The following is a 22,453-nucleotide window of genomic DNA, read 5'->3' on the forward strand; positions in this document are numbered from 1 at the left end:
AGCCACTGTTTGTTGGGCTGGGCAAAAATCTGGTCTGGATGATCTGGGATCTCTGATGTAAGTCTCAAGCAGTCACATGGATTTTCACTCTTGGAATCTGGGGACAAATAATATTTGAGAGAGAGATTCCAAAGCTCATTCCTGTTTCTCATCCAGATGCTTTCGATATTTTCAGACACCAGCAGCTATGCAAAAGTGACAGTTAAATGACGTTATAGTAGGTATTAGTACTTTAGACTGAAATCATACTTTCCAGTGTTGTGGGTTTTTTTTTCCTAGCTTGGGATGAATTTGAGGCCAGCTGATTTATATTTTTTTTCTTAAGAATTTAACACGCAGAGCATGAGTTTGTTCCAGCTAGATGTTGCTTATAAACTTCAAATATTTAAATTCCTTTTCAAATGTCTGGAAGCAGCAGTACATTTCTTCTGCTTTCTGTGTCTTTGTTTCTGTAAACTTTTGGAATTGATGTTTGTGAATGAAATGTATGTAATTTACTTTCAGATCTTTGATTGTAGTATTTGGTTTGCAACTTTATGCATGGCTGATCAAAGTTAATTGCTTACACATTGATTAAGATAATTTTATCTTTTTGTATTTCAAAAACACAAGATGCAGTTGCTTATGCATTAAATCTGAACTTTAAAAGTTCCCCAAACACCAAGCAGTAACGAAATAGTGTTTTAAAAACAGCTTAAAATTTATGGTAGCTACATCCTCAGTGTGTTTTACTACTTCTTATGCAAAAGTAATTTTCAAAGAAAATACTAAGGATGATTAAGCAATCTTTTAAAATTATCATTTAAATTATTGTTCATCACTGTACGTTAACGTCTGAATAATGCTGTCAAAGTAAAATAGCATTTAAATATTATTGTGGACTCAAAATAGCATAGTTTTTAGTTACAGAAATCAAAGCAAAGTGACAAACTGAATATGAATTATGTCTAAATTTAGTAGATGGCTTATGCATAATACTTAAACTAACAATCAACTAAAAATGCTAACATGTTTGAGTCAGCTTTGTCATCTTGCTACTGTGTTTTTCTGAGTTGAACTTTTGTTGGAGTTGAGTTTTTCTTCTAGTTCTGATGTGAGTGCTTTTTTGCCCGTAGGGTGCTCTGGGACTGAAACAGTGTTCCAAGGGTGAACTTGGTTATTTTTAGGAAAGTTATATATCTGGAAGTTCACTACAAAACCTTTTCCAGGAAGGCATTTTGTTCCTGAGCAAAAAGTATCAGCAGAAATATAAATGCAGCACAACAGCATGTAATCTCTGGCTTCCCAGGGGACTTTGGTATTTTCAGACTGGTCTGTTGCTTAAAGTAACTCTGAGGATTACAGAAGGATATTGGGAGGATTTACCTCTGTAGTATTTTTGTAGATGGCTTTGAGAGATGGGAATCTGGAACAAGGATGAGACCGAGCAGAGGTGCCATGTTGTCAAAGAAGGGATGGTTATGGGGGACATAAGAAACAGATTTGTAATGTTCCTAAGACTCCAGGTGTTTGCATTCGGGGTGGTGGTGGTGGTGTAAGTAGTTTTTTGATTGAGATAGAAAACAATTTTCTACTAATCAACCTATCGGTGTTAAACAATCTTTTGGATTCAGAAAATATGAAAATGTTACAGGTACAGTATAGGATTTGGGGAAGAAAACTTGGTGTACTTAATGGTTTAAAGGCATTCCCATATACATTTTATGTGTATGGGAAAAATCTTGAAGAAAGTTGTGAAAGCTAAATGAATTAAATGTTTTAAAATGAAATAAGTTTGTAGAGAACTAGACTTCTGTTTTATATGAGCTGTCTTACACCCTTGATTATAGAGAATACTGCTTTAAAAATGTGTCCTTGCTGCCTGGACTGAAACTTGAATGGCTAGAACAGAAGTCTTATGCAAATATGCTAATATTTTGAAATTCCAAACTTCAGCAGTATTGATTGCTAAAAAATTGCACTTGCAGCCGAGGAGTATTTTTCCCCTTACCAATTCCCAGGTGCTGCATAGAGAACTGTGACATTCCGTTTTCATTTTCTTAATACATTTTGGGTATCTTTAGCCCTACACTGTTGGTGTTTTTTTTTAATTTCAAGCAGGAAAACTGAGTATTTTCAAATTTTAGTTACTATACCAGTTTTCTAATATTGTTGATATTATGGTAAATATATTTGTGGTGAGAAGTTTTTTTTAAAACTAACTGATATGTAGGTGTTTCAAAACTCCTGTGTTTATATATTGAGGAGTTTGTCTCTCCAGTTGCGTATTAGCTGGTCTAGTAAGAGATCACTCCTCTCCACAAGTTGATTTTACTCGTATGCGTTATGATAGCATGAGATTGTTGCTGAGTTGAAAAGTCTGTTCTGTTTATTTGAAGTGCTTAAATCTGGTCGCACACTTTAATTTGTATTTTGTTACTTACTACATATATTACATGAAAATGTGAATTGAAATAGATGCGGAAGGGTGAGCATTTAGGCTTCCAGGATGTAAAATTTCCTGGAAAGCTGAGTCCTCTGGTGTAGAAGACATGCTGCTGCTGCTGCAAAACCACATAGTGTTTGTTTTATAGTAGCTCCCAGATGCCAGGCATATATTAAGTCATTCTGAACCTGCTGGTACGTGGGCATCCCTGTCAAGCCCAGCGGTTCTGTATTTTTCCAAAAAGTATCAAGGTATTAGTTCCCTGATCCTTAGAGAAATTATTGTAAAAATTAGAGGCTATTGTTTCAGTGGGCTTCAGGATTCATACAGAAGTGTCAGTTTGCACTTTTCAAAGCAATTCTGTTAAAGATGGGAAAATAGAAGTTAACCTGACTTGTATTCAGGAGTTTTCATTTCTATCCATGTGGTTGGAAGTGTCATGATTTTTAGTAACACCTACATCTGAGGTGGCTGCTCCCTGACCGTGCTGGATTGGACTTCTGTCTGGGTTAGTTTTGTTGTTGCAGATTTAATCTGACTCTGTGGTAACATTTAATGAATACCTAAGTTAAAACATTTTTTTGGAAGGGGATCACTGCTGTGATGTGTTCCAGTTTGTCTAGTGTACAACACCCATTAAATGAGTACAGCTTGAATTAATGAAATAAAACGAATGTTACACAAAGAGGGAGATGTGAACAGAAGTTATTGTTTTGGACCCTTTTGCTTCAGTGTCAGTTGTATATTTAGGTTGACCATGGCAAATTAATGGATGACCTGTGAAAAGGAACTTACTGCCCTGTGTAATGTAATGTTATCTTGATGCCTTTAAGTAGAAGCTCCCTTTTTCAAAGGTAAGCATTTTGTCCCGTAAAAATATTCTTGTTGGTTTTGTTTGGATTTCTAGTAGCTTTTACACCTAGTTACCCCTGGGCTTGCAGAAATAGTACAGGCTCACCCTCTGTGCTGTCTGACACTGGATTTGGTGTGTACATTTCAGTTCTGTGTTTGCAGAAGGATAATGGTACATAATGAAATGACAATATCTCTTTGATAAAACTAGCTAAATTTTCAAGTGGATGTAATCTGGTACTGGTCAAATATAAATTTCACTTGGTCCTGTACATGAAGCCACATATACTTCCATTTGTCTAAAAGGTTTATGTGGTGCAATATTGAACGTGACAGCTGCTGTTACGAAAATTTGCTGGTAATAAGCGTGGCAATGTTCAGAGGCTCAGTGTGTTGAGATGCCTCTGATAATCTGTGTGAACATTATCGTTTCATTATATCTCTACTGTTTCGAATAAGTGAGTACAAAAGCAGTAGGACATGTTCTCCTTTTTCTTGTTTCTCAGGACTGAAAAGAGCATACTGGATGATACGTTTGGAATGGGTCTGTTTGGTTTTTGTGGTGTTTGGGTTTTGGTGTGTTACCCCACCAGCTCCCCCGGCTCCCTGCCAAAAGCAAAATGCATGAAAGTGAAAGAACTGCTGTTTCTTGTGCTGTCACTAATGTCCGTGTGACTATGGAGATGTTAAGCTGAAGATGAGCTTGGATTTGAGGGGGAAAAAATGGTTCAACTGGATCAGTTTTCCATTTGGTGTTGGGAAGGAATGTGAATTCCCCTATTGTAGTAACACAATTTTAGGTCGTTTTAACCTCTGAGTTCCCCCACTTGGTGTTCCCTTTTGCATGTGCGCCAGCTTCTCCTCTTACCATGTATTTTTCTAGGTTAAGTAAACTGAGTTCTTATCTCTCCTAGCCATCTTAGAAACTCTTTTCTGCAGTTGTTCCAGTGACAGGCTGGTAATTCTGCTCACACTAAAGCTAAACTCGCACTTCCATACCAGTGCCTGCCTTCCCCTTCAGCGGTCCTCTCCCCTTCCTGTACTGTATTTATTGTAGGCTCTTACAAAATAGGATTAAAAAGAAGAGAAATGAAGAGGAGAGAACACCAGGAAAAATGTGACTACAGAAGTGTCTATCCAAAGTACTAGCATTACTAGGCTCAGTAGTATGGGAAAGTCATAATGCTCATAATGTAAAGCCTTAATTGACTTCTGTACTAAATCATACGCAGTTTTAACAAGTTAATTGCATTAGAGTCTGTTTATATGCATTTAGTGCCATACTAACAATTAAAGCTGAAGTTCTGTTTCCTAGCTTCATGCTACCCTGAGTCATGGAGCCTTTGGCACAAGTACTTTGGAAACATGCTGCATTTATTGTATTTCTTTGTAGTGTGTCATTCTGGTGCTTTAAACACAGACATTTTCTTCCTGTAATAAACACATGTAGCTCTCTGATTCACTTCTTTATGTTTTCTTTTCTGTGCTAAATAAAATAGCCATTCTTTCCCTTTGATTAAGGAACTGTGGTGGAGTGTGTTCTGTGCTTGTGGGTGTGAGAATTTTAACTTGAGTTAATAGGGAGTCAATGACTTGCAGCAAAACAGGAGCGAAATCCCAGTTTTAAGCTTCATTTCCCCCCTCTACCACCGCATTTGTAACTGAACTAATCATGAGAATCATTGTGTGTTCAAATATGGCTTTGTGCGTTCTGTCTGGGTGGGATTCATTCAGCAGCAGAAAGCTGCTGTTTGACATATTGGTAATGTAGATCCTAATGATGCTTGAAATTTTTTGCCTGTATAAAGGAGTTTATTCTTTGTAAAGAAGTTGCCTTGCATTTGCTTTTCAAAAAGCGAAATATGTTGCTGTTTTGATGTTTATTTTTGTTAGAATTATACTTGTGGTTTGTGAACAGCAGTGCATTATTCCTCTATGTGTGAAGTACTGGAACCATGAAATATTATAATATTGCAGAAAACCTGGTGTGAGTTTTTACTTAAAGCTTTTCATTCTAACTACATGTAAGGATTGTTTTGGGTTTTTTCTAATGTTTTAAACTCCTTGCTTTTCACTTACATTGGGAAGTGGAAGGCATGTTATTTTCAGTCAGTGCTTTTGCTTCAGTGAAGCAATTCAACATACCTTAGATTTTCTGGGTTCAACTGCTGGTAGTTCTTTGACCCACCTGAAGTTCAATTTTCCCTCACTAGCGCTTTTTTCTTGTATTATCAGGAATAACGATGATACTGCCTACTTATACTTTCAATACGCCTTTTGACCATACTTGTATGTTTGGAGAATAGATTGATTCAGCTTAGGTGTTTGACTTCTGTGTGCATGTCTGCGAAAGCAATCTGATGCTATATTGTAGAGCTTTCAGTCTGCTACTGACACGAGATGCTTTTTGTTGTTGTTAAGATGAACAAGTGTAGAGCTGAAGTCTTACTAGCCCCCGCTTTTCTAAATCCAGAAAAACTTAAAAGTCTGAGTGTCATTTTCAAAGTACTCAAAAGTAAGGCTAGTCCAGAATGACCAATTTAATTAGCTTGCTTTGGGAATATGTAGGAGGGAAGGTTGGGTTTGAGGTTGGTTGGTTTGTTGGAGTTTTTTCCTTACAGTGAAAACTTTTTTTTTTTTGCATGTGTGTTAGACAGTTTTGCAGGACATGTTATTGTCAGAGGTGGTACATTAATTGTTTGGCAATAGCTTGTGAAGTAAATATGAATCTCTTAATTGTGAGACAGAGATGACATATTTGCTCACCTGAAAACTCCCAAATTTTATCAGCTATGACAACTTTTAGTTATGGCTTAGGATCCTCTGAGGTGCTGTTGGCTGAAAGTAATAACTTGTGCTGTAGTAACAGTGTTAAGTGTTGAGTCATGATAAAAAACTGCTTGTCAGCATTTTCCCTGCAGTGGCTTCTAACCCTGCTCAGAACAGGTCTTCCTGCTCCTGTAAGAGCGAAATACCCACGCCAAGCCCACGTCAGGCTGCTCTGGTTGTACTGTGGCTGGCAGCAGTAACCGTTAGCTTGTAGACTTCTCACTATATAGCTTGGGCAGGGCTTTGTTACTGAACGGGGGATTCCTGTGCAGAAGAGACTTGTGCTCGTTCTTCAAGCAGTAAATGTATTTTACTGTAGACTGGAAGTAGGCAGCATCCTTGTGTTTTAGGTGATTATAGTAATTGTTAGTGAGTTTTTCTGTTAAGTAGAAAAAGGTTTAGAGATGAAAACGTAGATAGGAGCCTAAGGTGAAGGCTTCGGGGAAGTTTTTATCTTCTTCCTGTAACTAGAATAAAATGAAACATAGCACTAAGCAATCTTTTGCCTAATGCAATACTACCAAGTGATTGAAAGCACGGGGTTGTATGTATGACTGGGATATAAATTGGTAGCTTTATAACCCAAAAAGGTCTTCGCTGTCAAAATTGCAGAAAAAAATCCTGTAGCAGGGATAACCGCTGACATTTCCAAACGGCCCTTCCTGAAAGCACAATGTTGTTTGGATCATGATGAGGCTGTCTAGCATGAAGCTGTAGGCAGCGTGCACAGTGGTACTCTGTAGACTTAAATTACAGTAACCACACCCTTGATTTGCATTTACATTTTTCTGATGTTAAAAGGGCTATTTTTGGAAAACTCATGCAGTTGAAAGTGGTAATTTAGATAGAAGAGCTGTTTCAGCAAAGCTTTGGGGTAGGCTAAATATTGGACTGACCTTTGCAGAGTTCGCTGGTCTGGTGGAATCTGAATATTTACATAAAGAAATATGCTTGTGGCTCTGGCAAGAAAGGATTGTGCGTAACAACAGATCTTGATTTGCCCTCCTCTCTTATCCCTCCTTCCAGTTCTCCTTTTGATTATTTGTGGAGAGTGGAAGCAGTTTTCCAGATGAGGGAAGTCTTCCTGTGTGGTCAGTTCGTTCTTGTGGCTAAGCCGCAACCTTTTTGCTTTGTCAGATGTCTCATACATATAATTATGTACATTTTCATAGTTACATATTTACATCTTGTTCTGATACCTGCTGGTCTTAATTCTTACACAGAACCCTTATATTCATGGTTTTGTTTTGCAATTTATATGGTACTCCAGCAAAATTTGAATCTACCCTCTGCAGTACACTGAAGTCATCTATAAGTTGATGAACTATGAAGACAGTTACAGACAGGACCGTTGCTTTACTTAGTTCAGCAAATGAGTCTTATCTCATTCTCATGAAACGTGTTTTTTAACATAGTAATTAATAGTTTGGCCCTAGCAAATGCAGTATGGCTACTTCTTGTAGCTCACTGAGTGCCCTTATATGTTAATGATGCCGGGGTTTACCTGACAGTCTCGTTAATGGATGATCGGTGTCTCAAGGTGTTGTACTGTGGTAGGACCGTGCAGCTGTCAAAAGGTATCTGGAGAGCTGGGGGCTGTAAAACTGTATGGGTGCTCAAGGGGCTTGTGAGGACAAATAACTTCATTATAGTTTCCAAGAGACTCATACTACTGCATGCTGCAACCACAGAATTTACTAATGAAAACAAATCTGAAAGGACTGAAATAGCACAAAATATTATAAAATGTTGGCATAGATTGCAGCAACTACCATACCTGTGGTCTGTTTTGAAAACTAACTTAACTTCTGTGTAGGTTGGTTAGAGTGAAACAGGGAGATTGGTTTTGTTTAATTTACATTGGCTCCAGTAAAGCGTGGATTACAGGTGTGCGTATTGCACTGTGCTTAATCAGACCGAACTATAAGCAGCCGCGGAAAGTGTTTTAGTCCCACCTTGTCCCTGGCCACATGTTGACTCCTTTCATCTTTGCATCATACCTAGTAATTGTGTGACTGCTGGCCTGAACAAGAACTCACTTCACAGAAGGGGTAATTTGCCAGGTCAGTTTGCTGGGGTAATTTTCCCACCTCTTTCTTCTTTTCCTGCCCATGAATAAAATAAGTTTTACTAGCAAAACCCGAGCTAATTGTAATGACAAATACTTGAAAAAGGAGGTTTTGTTGGCAGAGCTCTATTAATGCTGCTGAAGTCAGAGGTGAGCTAACTTAAGGTGGCTAAAATGTACAGCGTAGGGCTGGCCTGTTAGTCTTTCTTGCCTCAGACTTCTGACTTTCAAACTAACATAGGCAAATCCTGTCTTAAGCTGGAGTCCTTTTAGATTTAATTGTCAAGAGGGGATGAAAGTAATAGATGTTTTAAAAAGTGAAACCAGGGCTGTGCCTTGGCTCAGCAGTTTGCTGGGCCTGGTCTGTAGTAAGATGCCAGTGTTCTGGAACAAGTTAGCTGATCTGAAACAGCTCAATTAAAATAAACATGGCACAATTAAAATACAAAATTGAATAAAACATTCGCTACTAACAAGCTCTGTGTTTTAATATCAGATGTGTTTTTCCATATATTCTTTTTCAGTTTATCTCACTGAAATGATGCCTGCTAACTTTTCTTCCATGGAGACCCATTATTGTAGACATTGTATAGATGATTTGTTCACATTTTCAAAAAATGTTTGCAGTTGTGTATGCTTGTGATGCAGTTTCAAAATTTACTTCTGGAGAGGATTCCTTGGCTGGTGGTGACATAAATTTGGCAGTAAAACCTTGCCCCGCTTTTTATGACATTTTGGTTTTGGTTTTTTTTCCTTTGAGAAAGACAGACAGACAGGAAGGTTCCCAGGTCTTTTTTTTTGTTGTTTGTCTGTTTTAGAGCAGAAACCCCAACCCAAATCAACCAACCAGCTCTCCTCAATAAAACAATGAACCTCAAAGAAGTAAATTTATTTTTGGTGTAGGTAAGAGGTGAAAAATATTGATCCAGGCTCCCATTCAGTCTATAGAGAGTCTGAAATAAAACCTGTATTTCTGTTGCAGCAATGTCAAAGACATTCAATATAGTTTTGGTCCTGGCTGCTTAATACTCAAACAGGTATGTGTGTTGTCCAGTACAACTTATTTGAAGATGTAGTATTTCTCCATTAACCACTGATTGCAAATTTTGCTCCCAAGTGTCCTGTTTCGTGTGGTTCCACCAGAGTGATGGGGAAGTCAGGAGCTGAGAACGCTTTTGAGGTACAAGGACATTGTTCTTTGTTGGTTGAAAATAACGCTCCTTTGAATGAGTAAGGTATTCTTAGGCTTCCATGCAGTGACTGGAAGTTGTCCTCCCGTTCCTGCAAGGAAGTGAGTGCTCCAAGCTGAATGTGAAAGCTGGAAACCTTCCAGTTACTGTAATTCTTACACATGGTGAAACATGGAATTCTTTGTTCTGCAGGCAAACAGAACAAAGCCAAAAGAGTAGCTCAGATGATGTTTTTAACAGAAAATGTATTGGGGTGGATGTTTGTGGTAGGTTTTTTGTTGGTAGGTTGGTTGGGTTTTTTTTTTTTTCAAGGTTGTGTCTCTTGCTGCTTTACTGGACATACACTTTAGTTTCATCTCAAAGTGAGCTCAGAGGAGTGTGTTCTCTTAGCGGTTTAGTTGGGAGCTTAGAATTTGATTTTGGGGGGGAGTTTTAGGAAAGCAGCTTTCTTGGAAAGGGTGGAAGAGGGAACTGGGTTTTAAAATCAGATATGTAGAAATACATATGTGTGGTATCTAATAGTGTGAAAATGTTGTAAGACCTCTGTCTGATAAACAGCAGAATTATTCTCTAGTTACAACGTTGAAATGCCTGCCTGAGCCCTGAGTCTGCATAGGAAAATCTGGTTTTAGTGGGACATCTCAAATTACTCTTCCCACACACACACTTCAGACTTGCTTTAAGTTTGTTTTTTTTTCTGATATGACCCATGTTTCCATAAATTACGTGAACTTAGCAGACCTTTTCTGCACATGACAATGAGATGAAATTGTAAACTTACTTTAGAAAACAAGCTATTCCTTTAATGTAAGTGAAACCATAGCAATTCGCTTGTTTTTCCTATGAATCACACTAAAGAATGGAATAGTGTTGAGATATGTTTACAGCTGTGGGTGCCATGACTTCAAGCTTAAAATTATACCTTTAATAGTTGCACTCAGATTTTACTTTGGTTTGGCAGCAAGCCTAATGGAGGCTCTTAAATATGTATATATCTTGCACATGTAAGGCAGTTGAAAGAGGCTTTTTAGTTATACCCTTGACCAGGAATCCAGTAAAGGAAAAAAGTAGTATTGGTTTTACCTACGGAGTGAGTCTGCCCCCCCCCCAAATGAATACTTGAGCAATTAACTGTAATTGATCTTCATGTACGTGGTAGTACTTTTCTTTCATGTGCCCTAGGGTTGTGCTCTGGAGTCCTTGAGTTTGATTTGCTCATCTTAACAAATGATGCTAGAGTGATCACTCACAAATACCTTGCACTGTAGTGTCAAAAGTGAATTGCTCTTAGCAATAAATTGTCCTGTCTCACCCTTCTTTTCACTTCTTTTAAGGAATAAAATTGTAGAGCATTTGGGAAAATGTAGGAAATTCAGAAAAGCATTTTCCTTGTGAGTGGCACACTCTTGGATGATCAGAAGAAAATCAAGTGCATAGGGTCATTGCAGCAGTGTGAAGGTGAACATTGACTTCTGCCTACAGTTGATAGCTCCAAAACCCAGGGATGGGGCAGAGGAAGTGAGCTGCAAACTATTATTCAACTTGCCTTGAATTTACCAGCTAGCATTTCTTGACTTTCTGTTTTTCTATTGCTATAGCAATCACTGATGTAATAAACAAGCTAAAAAGCTTTTGAAATCTATTAAACACTTGGAGGACCTGGGAACTTTCTCCATCTTTGATTTTGACATTTAACACTAGATTTCCAGCAGAAGTTGATTTGGGTTTGGGGTTTTTTTGTGTGTTTCCCTTTGAAAGAATTGACTGTCTGCTGAGATGGGACCTTCAAACTGAATGCATTTCATTCAGCAAGTTCTGAAAATGAATTATGAGTAATAGGGCAGGGAAGGAGATGCTTTGTTGTCACCCTTCCAATGCCAGTACCTACCTACGAGGAGTTTTCTTTTGAAGAGAGTGGAAACAGGGAAAGTGTGATGCATGTTTTGGTGGGCATGGATTATTTAACTTACCTTGTGAGGGGACAGGGAACATCTGATAATGATAAGTGATGTTTGAAGTGTAGGTGGAGTACCACCATATTGATTGAATAGTCATGGCTTTTAATGTGGGCTGAAGAGTATTTGAAGTTTTGTGTGGTTACTTCTCAAGCAGCCACAGCTTTCAGAAACTGAAAGATGCAAGTGAATTCACATAGAGATGCAGTTTACTACAGCTGTGTCTGGTATGAGAAGGTCCCCATGAGTTTTGAAGGACTCTTTTTGTATAGCAGAAAAAGTATGGACTAAAACTGTAGTCAGAAAGACTTACATTAGATGTCACGAAAAGTCTTACAGTTTCACCAGTGAGTGTTGTAAACAACAGATGAGGTAAACATCTGTCATGACTGATGGATTGTCTTTCCCCAAAGTAAGATCAAATTATAATTCAATGAATTATCTCCTTGCGTTCCTGTCAGTGTGAATTTCTGTGATTCTGTGGTAGATGTCTGCAAGTTGTAGACTTGGTTCCGTTAAAATAGAAGAGCTTTTACTTCATTTAATTCCTTCTTACTGTAGCCAATGTTGCATGCTTACCTTCCTCCTACAGTTTTGTTTTCCTTAATCTTAAAAGCACTTGGATATTATGGTCACTGATAAAGAAAAATAAGTGAAGTGCAGTTTTCTGTCTTCATGTGGACTTCAGTAAAGTTCGTTCATCTACTGCACTTTCCAAGTTTGATGTGATTTATTTGTTGCTCTATTGTTTTCCTCCTTGTATATGTGCAGTAAATGCAGGGAAAGTTTATCTTGCCACTGTTAGAACAGCTTTTGTATGAGAATGATTCATGTCCAAGGCCTTCAGTATGCATTGCTATGGAAACTTCAGTGCACGGGCTTCTCATTCCCCCCTCGGCAGAATTCTTCACAATAATTTCTCTTGTACCTGGGAGTCAGGGGAGTGGTATTTGCTACTGAAATGTTGAGGGGCTGAGTTTCTTTGATCATACATTTAGTAGGCATCTTGTGCAAACAGCAAGAGGTTTCTGTTCAGTTACATAAAAATTCCCTGATGTCTTAGGCGATAGTTTTGGGGTACTTAAGCCAATGCTGCCACTGAAAAGACTTTCCTCTTTGATTTTACATCCAGAAACAAGCCAGATCAGGAATGTGAATCGCTTGAGAAACCTTCCCATTCATTTGCCCTTTTTTTCAAGCAGACAAGTCCCCTGATTTAGTTTTCCATGCGGTTTTGCAAATGGTGCTGGCATGAGATCAAGAAAAAGAATAGGTGACTGGCAAAAGGTGAACAGTTGCTTTTGTAATGTCAGTGTTGGCTTGTGGTCATTTCAGACTGGCCCATGGCAAGTAGGTTATGCAGAGCGTAGCGCTCGGCACTGTCATCAGGAGACGTGTTTCATGCCTAGTTCTGCCTTTCTCTGGGTCTTCGTTGAACAGAGTGAGTTGCAGATACTTACTGCTCAACATGGAGGGCAAAAAGAAGTGCCAGGCTTTGCCTGTGGACTCCTGCTGGTTTGGAAGAACTGCTGAGACTCTTCCCAAGAAGCTGCTTACCTTTCAGTGATAAGGAAGAGCTGAAACGTGAAAACCAGCGCTTGGCATTGGCTGGGTGATTTTCTTGAGTGGAAGTGCAAAAGAAATGACAAAATCAGAGAAATGGAAAAGTAAGCACATAATAGGAAAGCAGTAGGGCTAAAAGAGGGTTTTATGAGAAGTTCCTAAGCTGGCAGATGGCAGAGACCCCATGGGGTTAATGTTCACAGACGGGTGAGCTTGGACCTGTGTTGACAGGGGAAAAGAGTTTGACCTGCAGCTACTGATACAGAGAAAAGAGAGCTTGCGAGTGTCTAACGCAACGCTATTGCTGTTGTTGCAACTTTTATTAGCTGGTTACTATCTTCTCTCGCTGGGAATGAAGTGGGTCTCTGTTCCCTTGGGAATACAGAAGTTATTCATTTTTTTCCCAGAAGAAGGGAGAGTGCTGCTTGGAACGCCAGCTGTAACTGGTGTGGCCTGTTTTGCATGGTTACTGTTTGGGACGCGTGGAAGTGATGGTGTGTCACAGTGGCTGGGGGCATCCCTGGAATTGTTCTGTAGGTAAAGGTCTATGGAGCAGTCTGTGCCAGGCTGGAGAGCTCGCTGCTTGGATTGTTGTCTGGACAATACTTTCACTGTATAGCTGTAGGGCTGACACACAGAATATGTTATAGAACAGTGCTGGCTGTGTCTCTGTCTTGGCATGCCTTAGCAGGCTCAGTGTTGTAAGCACTTGCCCGTGAAGCTGCTAGGAATAGATGCCTAATGGCAGAGAATTTGCTAAAATTGATCTCAGCCGTGTAAACATGCAGGTTCAGAGTGAGATCTCAAGCTGCAGAGGTGTTTGGGAAGTTGCTTCACACTAGCTGGCTGAGAAGGGGAGCCTGCAGAGGAAAGTAAGCCAGTGGCGTGTGTGGTTTTATAAAATACTTGGCTCTAATAATTGCTTTTAGTTATTTGTTACTTGACTGAGTTAAGAATCTGATTGAGAGCCTGATTAAATAAATAACTCCTAAACCAACTTCCTTACATGGATGTTGAATTTCAGGTGTGGTAGTGTAAGAATCCTGAAAGATGCCCTTCCCTGCGGAAACCAATGGTGTCTTTGTATTTTGAGCAGCGTTCTGCATATGTATTAGAGTTTAGAAATGGGTTGGTAGCTGTTCCTGTAACATAGCACAGAAGTTAACTGCACTGGAGTCCTTCAAAAGACAGCAGTCTTTAGCATGGCCTTATCCAGTATTAATTTTCAGAATGAGAATGAAGGATAACCATCTTTTCTTCGTGAGCTGTCATGTAGTAAGTTCTAAGAATTGCTTCCAAAATCGGTATTTAAGTCAAAGGACACCTACCCATGGGCTTGTTACAGGCATTTTCTGTGCATAAGTTTCCACTACTCGTTCTGAGATGTAAAACTTGATTTTACAAAAGTACCTTGTAGAAGGAAGATGGTTTTGGTTTTATGTGTGCAGTGGAAGGCAGGCTGGTTAAATGTGGCCGCAGAAAGTCCACTGCAACTTCTGAAAAATTTCATTAGTGTGGGTTTTTGTTTTGGTTTTGGTTGATCCCATTTGAGAAGAACGTAGCATTGATGCCATGTTTGGCTGTGGGAGTATGCAAGCTTGCATGCTTGAAATAGGTTTCTAGGAGGATCCAGTTGTATGCATATGGACTCTGTTGGACTTGTAGAAGATCATTTAAATTTCAGTTAAAAATACAAATGGGTTTGCAGATCACTGCTTGGCATTTTGATTAATACTAAAACTTTGAAGTATTCTTACTACTTTATTCTTTATGGGATGCTGTCACTTGCTTATTATCTTTAGGTTTAGATAAATGCATTGGAAGGTGTTTATTTGGGATTCAAGGGATTTTAATCTCTTAATGAACTGTCCAATAGTTAGGATTTTAGGAAGCAGTTCTGTTTTCAGGTTTTGTGCAATACCTTACATAATGTAGGGAAATCAGATGTTAAAAAGATGCAGGGTTTTACTACAGTGAGAAGTTTGCTTGTGGGCTACTTGTGTTGGAAACTTGGGATAGAATCTGGACGTGCCCAAGCTGCTCTCTTGATTCCTGCCGTGTGGTTACTTAGACTTGTCATACTGTGTGTGTTTTGCGTTGCTCTTTTTCCAACTGCCTTGGGAAGAAGGAAAGTGGGACTGTTGTCTCCCTGGCCCTGTTTGCTGGAATAACAGTGAACATGAGTTTTACCAGACCATAATCATGATACCAACATCGAGCTTTTAGGATGTCCTGTTATAAAATCCCTATGCGGAGAAGTCACAAAACATCGCTGGTCTGTGAGAAGTTTCTAATTATACCGTTGCACTTACCTTGTGCAAGATGAATTCTTGTTTTTCCCTTGCATAGAATCAGTGGACAGCGGACTTAATTGTTGCAGCGGCCTATCAGTAGGGTCAGGGAATATTAGATCGTTGTTTGGAATAGGTGTGCATGGATTCAATTTCTTTTGTTGTACCAAAGGGCCCTCGGTTCTTAATACAAAACTTAATGGATTATGCACAGGGCTGATCCACGTATCATCCTTATTTTATCTGTTTTTTAGATCTTTCTAACATTTATGCCCTTGTTTTGACTAATGTTTAGTATTTATGATGAAATGGCATTTTAATTGTCATAGCTTCCAAAGTTGCCACTGAAAGATTAATTATATAGAAAACATGGTTCATCTCAAAAGTATTTGCCAATTTATGCAGATATAATTTTGTAAACATCATTTAATAAAGTTTAGTGCATAACCCTGAATGTGTTTAAACCCAGTTGAAATTCCATTCAATCATTTTGCTTTTCTTCTAAATTTGGAGTTCATGAGTATTCTTTTCGTAGATGAATTCCGCTGACACTCTCAGGTCTGCACAGGATATGAAGTTTCCCTTCACTCAAGGTTGGGTGAGGGAATGCTTCTCTCGAAAATTTAAGCTAGTAACAGGACATAAAACACTAGTATGCTCATCCTTAAGCTGTTTCTTGTTGGTGTGTGCTATGAACCATGTTGTCTATAACCTGAACGTTTATTTATATAGACAGTGATTGTAAGTGCTTAGTTACATATTGCTGTATTTGCAATTCAGTATATTGATCTTCATGGATGCTTTTAAGACCTCTGTTCCCCAGCCTGGAAACTAAAGGTCAAACATGACTGAAATAAAAATATGTAAAGCTTAAGATCATCTTGATATGTTGGCCAACTTTATGAGCAGATAAGTCATCTGCTTTTCACTTTTAGTGAAAGTGGGGTTATGTTGAAGTTATTTATGGAGATTAATCAGAGTAGTTTCTTATTTCTTAAAAGCTTATTCCACAAGTATATAATCCCATCTAAAAGAGACAGTCTGTTTTTCAGTGACGTTTAATATTGAATGTCTATAATAGAAAGTTCATATTTGTGTTTATATATTAAAAAAAGTGTTTTAAAATGTGTGTCTAGTGGTTTGGTAATTTTCTCTAAATTGCTTTTAAATTGGGAAGGGGATGAGTGATTCTTTTAACTGTCTTGTATCTTTAGTTTTTATTTGCTTAGTGATATTTAATTTGGAACTATCATATAATTCATTTATCTTTATTCCATATTCATAATCTTGCCAAAATTAGGCTTTTTGGTTGGTTCTCAGAAACGTTTAGTTACCTTTTTTGTAGGGTAAGACTAATGCAGCTGATGTTGGGCATTACTCTTTTCTGTTACTTCAACACAGGTTGTGGAAAAGCTGTTGGGAGTTGCAGCATGACTCCCAGAGCCTCCCCTTGTCTGTTGTACCCCAGCCAGCATGGTGGCCCTCTGCTTGCCTTCCTCCAGTGGGCCAACGTTCTTCTCTTTTGGGGCCCCCAAAAATGCAGGCAGTCCTTGAAATACAACTTCACGAGCGCTAAGCAGAGGGAGTGACCCTTTCTCCTGACTTGCAAGCTGTCATCTTCTTGTTGGTTCCTTCCTCAAGGTCCCCTTTCAAGGTTTTTCCACCCTCTAGCATCTCAGCCCCGCTCTCCCTAGCCAGCTGTCAGCTGGGAACTTGCTGAGGTTGCCTTCTGTCCCCCTGTCCAGATCAAAAGAAGTTTCAGTGCGAGCTACAGAGTGGGGTTTGGTCTGTCAAGGATAGGGAAAAAAAAAATCAGCAAATACTTGTATTTCTGTGCTTTAAACACAAAGGTATGTTGTATCAGGAAACTGATCTAAACAAAGCTGGGGTTTAAGCCTCCTGTTGAAATTTCTATTGGGAATCCTGCATCAAGTGGTCTGCAAGATGTAATAGGAACGTAATTGTGTGTGGTTCAATAAATGCGTACTGCAGCTTGTTGTGAGGTCTGGGGTTTTTTGGTTTGGTGTTTTTTCCTGGACTAAATAGACCTTGACTGTCATATTGCAATTTAACTGTTATCAGTTAAGACATAAGACGTCTTACAGAGAACAGGTCAGTGTTATTTACATGTAAGGTTGCATTAGTTGCAATTGAAGCAATTTTAACGTGTCTGAGGGGAAAAAAATAAATCTGAATGTGGTGAGTTCAGAATAAACTACCACAAAGCTTTTTAATTGTCCTTTGGTTGTTGTACAGATTTTACATGCTGCAGACTTGAATATAGAAAGTTAATTTACAAGCTACAGGTTTTATATTCCTAGATGGTACAAGAACTTTAGAGAGCTGCCATAAAGATTTGTCATCCAGTTCTCTATTTGTATTATAATAAGAAAAATAATTAGCAAATGGCACTGAAGAAATGGACGCTCACGATGACACACCTGCCTTCTTTTTCCTAATTCCAGGGCATATTCCCTTGTGGATTCCAGTCAAGTGTCTACCTTCCTGATTTCTATTCTCCTCATAGTCTACGGCAGTTTCAGGTAAGATTTTTCTTTGAGATTCAGCAGAATTTTTCTTTTTCAACTGGAAATAATGGCAAGTGACTATTCCGAATAGAGTTTATGCCTTTTGTTTCATTGTATCTTTGTCAGACTGGTGGCTAAGGTAAATGAAATATCTCTTGCTTCTGAAAAGGAAATGGAAAAGGAAGAAAAAGTAGCTAGTTGGGGTTTCTGAGAGACATAATTATATGTAAAGTTACAGGCATGTACAAGAACTTAGAAATTAGTCCTTGAAGACAGCTCTGTAAGATTTTATTTTGGAGGATATAAAAGGATTGTTGAGAGAGATAGGAATGTAATGTTACCAAGAGTAGAATTTGATATATAATGTTTCAGTGTTGGTCGATTCAGCATGTCCTTATTGTGATTGCAAACAAGTCTTGTAAAACAGACGTTCCCAAGATCCAGTGTATTTACTTGAGTGTGAGTAACAGCTTAATAGAGAAGTGGGAAACACACCGTCGGTGTTGAATTCCAGCAAAGTCTCTGAGAACTGCTGCAGGGGAAGTTTGAATCTTCAGAAAAGAGATTCGCCACATTTTGGGAGACTTGAATATGGTTTAGAGAAAACATAGTTCTCCCTTTAGATTTGCATCTTGTATTATACAGTTTGTTTTAATGTAATGCTACCTAAGGAATGAAGTTCATACCGACATATTAAAAAAAACCCCACCGCAGCACGAAAGTATTCTTTTTTTCAAACTTATAGTACAGCATGTTTTTCTTTCTGTTTCTTGAAGAACATTGCTTTATTTAACAAGTCTACGATTAAAAGGCCATACATTCACTGTGAAGTTTCTGAAGTGCTATGGATATTCCTGAAATAGGTGATAGCCACTGTCATACATATGATCTAAGTTGCAGCTGTCAGGGTAAGAGGTTTTAAATCGCCATCATAAGTTAGTAAGATCATATAATGAAAGAGCCAATTTTTGATAAGAGCTGTCTGTTGTTGCTAACAAGTATTAGATAATAGTGCTGCTGATGGAATTAAAATAGAAGGCTTTAGGAAAACAAAACCCAGAGATGATGGAAATAAGAAATAAAAGGTTGTATTAGTTTAGTTTTTTCTTCCAAGTTTTGAGTCAGTCTAGCATATAGTTGAGGGACTAATTAAATTTTTAACTATCTGAATTTATGCAGTTGTGTAAAAATGAGCTATACATCTGGCTGCAGGAAGCCATAGCATTTATTGAAATTCAACTGTGAGAACATAATGCAATATAAAACAGCAGGAGTGCTTGGACTTAAATTGCCTGCCCTTATCTCAGAGCTCCTTGCTCTTAAAAAGTTTCCCTTGCTGTTTGCCATCCTACTCCTATATACACGTGCTTGTCCTACATTTTACACCCAACCCTGCTCATGTAACAAGGACTGAAAACTTGAGTACAACCTAATTTATGGGATGAAGTAGGGGAATGGTGATGGATACAAATCAATTGAGGAAATGTCCTGTTCTAGTCCACTACTTTTGACGTATCCTGAAGCCCCCAAGGTGCAAGCTATTAGAGACCAAGGTAGGGTCCCATAGTTGTGTATAGTTATATAGTAGGGCCATACAGCTATATGTAGTTTCTTTAGCAGATGTCTGAGCTTAAACCCACAGTTACGATGGTGACTTGGACAGATTCCTCTTCTGTTTGGTCAGCAAGTGAGGTCAAGAGCAGTTTTTTACAGAAAACTGTACAGTGGTGTTAACAAAGGGGTCTGAGATACGATTAAGTTATTTAAGAAATTCAAGTGTGGTAGTTAAGCTGCAAAATGATACTCATCAGGAAATTCCTGTAGTAATAAAAAAAACCCAAAACATCTGGCAAAGTGGGTGGATTTTCTTACAAGAGTGACTTGCCAGAGAGATGAAAGCTTAGTGTGCTCCTTCTCAAATGGCAACAATGATGTCTTCATCTTGATTTGAGTGCTTAATCTCAAATGGAGCTGTCATAAGACAAAAAGAAAATAGCACTTCTCAGTTAACCTTCGTGTTGCAAAAAGTGGGTTTGGTTTCTGATTTTCCATCTGAAAAAAGCAAATTGAGTTACTGTGGTATTGCTGGCAAGTGACTTAAACAGAAGTGCAGTAATAGGATCAGAAAGAATTGGGTGGGTGAGTCATTAGGATAAAATCCACATGTGTGGTAGATGTAATCTAATGCAAGAGGTTTCAGAGGAACAAAGGAAAGCCTTGGTCCACTGTCCTTATTCATACCAGCAGCATTTATCCAAAATCAGGATAAAGTGAAAACCCCCAAACTCTTTAAGATACTCAGAAGAATGTCTAATGGATCATGGGTAAAGCCAGCATCCAGGAAGAAGTGTATAGAGTTGAGTTCCCACTTCTCGTACTGTGGATGAATGAGCATTTTCTTCCTACGTTTGTGCTGGGTTAGGAGTTTTAGCTTCGAGTCCTTCTGAACATCTCTGCCATATATATTGACTGTCTCTCAGTCCTTGAACATGATATATTTTATTCTTGACTGCCAAAGGGGCAAGTATAATCCTTTAAACCGTTAGAGGCTGTAAAATGGAGCATACAAGGGTGTGTGGTAGTTACATGTTTTTAAAGAGGTGAGCTTAGCTTGAAACAGGTTGTTTCCTGTAGGTTTTTGCTAGGCAGCCACCTATTCTTGTCAGAGTGCTTCTCTGTGATTTAAATCTTGGGGTTACTTTGCAGGCAGGTAACAGCTATATCTTCTTCTATCCTATCACATACCCAGACATGGTCTCTCAGCTTATGTAAAGCCAGATTTAACCCAGAACCTACCCGTTCAAGTATCTGCTTTTAGACCAAACCAAGAAGCATGGGATGAAACTCATGTCTTCTGTCTCTAGGCTTTGGGTACCTAAAGTATGCCTGTAAATAGAAAGTAGTTCAGATGGTGTGCTCGTGGTTGGCTTTATGACTTGACATGTACAGAAATCAGGACACCTATTTCACAATAATAAAAGAGGAAGGCTGTGCCTGGAGTTCATACACATCTACAGCTGCAGCACTGGCAGGGTGGAACCGGGGCTTTGGGCAAACCTCCTCAGCACATGCTGCGAATGTGGTCTGCGTGTGCACGTGCAAGTGGGTGCACGTAAAATACCTGCTGAAGGCAAGATGTTCTTATCGTGAGGTGGGACTCAGGCACTCGTACTCCATAAAGGCAGTGGAAACATTTTACTTGCACTTTCTGCTGTTGTTTCCCTGGTTCTTACTTCAGCTCCAGATCCTGCACTGGAACTTGTCCATTAATCTCACAGGAACATTTTATAAGCGACTGTAGCAAAGTTGGAGCACACAGCGTATTTTAGGCGCTCTCTCTAGCATATGCATGGAGATTTGATTGAATTAAACAGTCTCAGGTCAATGACTGATTCTGATTGTAATTTTTTATTTAGAGCAATTGGAATCTGGCAATTCTGTGGCAACCCACAATTCTCATAGTCCCAGAGCTGTTAAGATGGGTGACTGTCCTCACTAAGTAGGGGAAGGAATTTCTCAAGCTATTGCATCTGCAAGCTGCTCTATATATAACGCATTTGCTTTCATATTTCCTGCATTGTTTCATAAGAATATTCTCCTGCAGGGTTTCCCTGAAGCATTACTGCAGTGGAAGGGATCCATAGTTGAGTCTGAACTTTCATGGTAGTAATGTGCCAGCAGCTTACTCATTCCTTTGGCCTTAGTGTAACCCAACTGAGTGGTTCCCTGTGGGAGGCTGAGCTGTGCTTGCTTTGAAACATTGTGCTAGAAATCCTACTGACTTGAACTGTGAGGACCCACAGAAGAAACAACTGTGGAGTTTATTGCGTGCTGGGAGATACTGGCTGAACGTTGCCTTTGGAAGCCCAGCAGAAACTTGGAACAAAACAGCAAACATTTCTCAGTTTGCGATTTCGTCATGATCCAGTCGTTTTGAGTATATCTTGGTTTACAATATAATTTTTAAGTTTCTTGGAGGATGTTGTAGTGATCACTTATCTTTTTTCTTTTTTTTTTTTTTTTTTTATGTTAGTGATAATTTGTAGCAGAGGGAAGAGCCAAATCATAAAATGGTTGGAGATTATTCAGAAGTTGTCTTGGATCAGCAGCTGTGTTGCTAAGTGAAAGTAATTTCCTAATTTATGCTTACTTCTGAGGTAGGGATGTTTATGTATGTAAGATGTTTATAGGTAATAATGTAATAATTACTGACACTATCGCAATGAAAGGAGAGGGGCTGAAGTTGTTTATGAGCACTAGATCTAATAGTTTATTTCCAGTTTTCTTTGCTGATAGCAATGCCTTAGATCATGAGTTGCCTGATGTCACTGGGAGAATGGTGGTGTGAAGTTCTTGTTAAACGACGCTAATTCAGAGGGGAGTGAAACACTGCACTGACAAAAGAATTCTCTTGTTTGGCTGAATCTTGGATCAAGTCCTGGAGGGTTGTCAGCCTCCTCCCGGGATTTTTATACCTTGAGAGGAAAATTATGAGGCTGCAATGCATTAATGGGGAAAAAGGAAGTGTGAATGAAGGATAAAGGTACCCGAAACAAGAAGCAGAGCAGAGAGATGTTTAGAAGAACAAGCTAAGCAGAACAGATTAATTAGAATTTCTTAGACTTTATCCATTGTCTCCTTGTATTTTTGATAACTTTTCAGTTGATAATCCATAATCTGTGTAGAAATACTGTGTATCGGAGGGTGAAGCTGCCTCATACTTTGCCTGAGCCCAAAAGCTGCTTTAATTTC

At 38.8% G+C, this 22,453-nt stretch overlaps 1 protein-coding gene across 2 annotated transcripts in view; it reads left to right on the top strand.

Annotated features, from left to right (window-relative positions):
- SPPL3 (signal peptide peptidase like 3) overlaps nucleotides 1-22,453 on the top strand; it is a 60,804-nt gene that overhangs the window by 18,291 nt on the left and 20,060 nt on the right. For both annotated transcript variants that reach the window (XM_040605049.1, XM_040605056.1), the window contains exon 2: nucleotides 17,639-17,716. In XM_040605049.1, the coding sequence (XP_040460983.1) occupies nucleotides 17,639-17,716 (78 nt within the window). The remainder of the gene's footprint in view (nucleotides 1-17,638; nucleotides 17,717-22,453) is intronic.

Source organism: Falco naumanni, chromosome 1 (genome assembly GCF_017639655.2).
Source record: "Falco naumanni isolate bFalNau1 chromosome 1, bFalNau1.pat, whole genome shotgun sequence".
NCBI lineage: Eukaryota > Metazoa > Chordata > Aves > Falconiformes > Falconidae > Falco > Falco naumanni.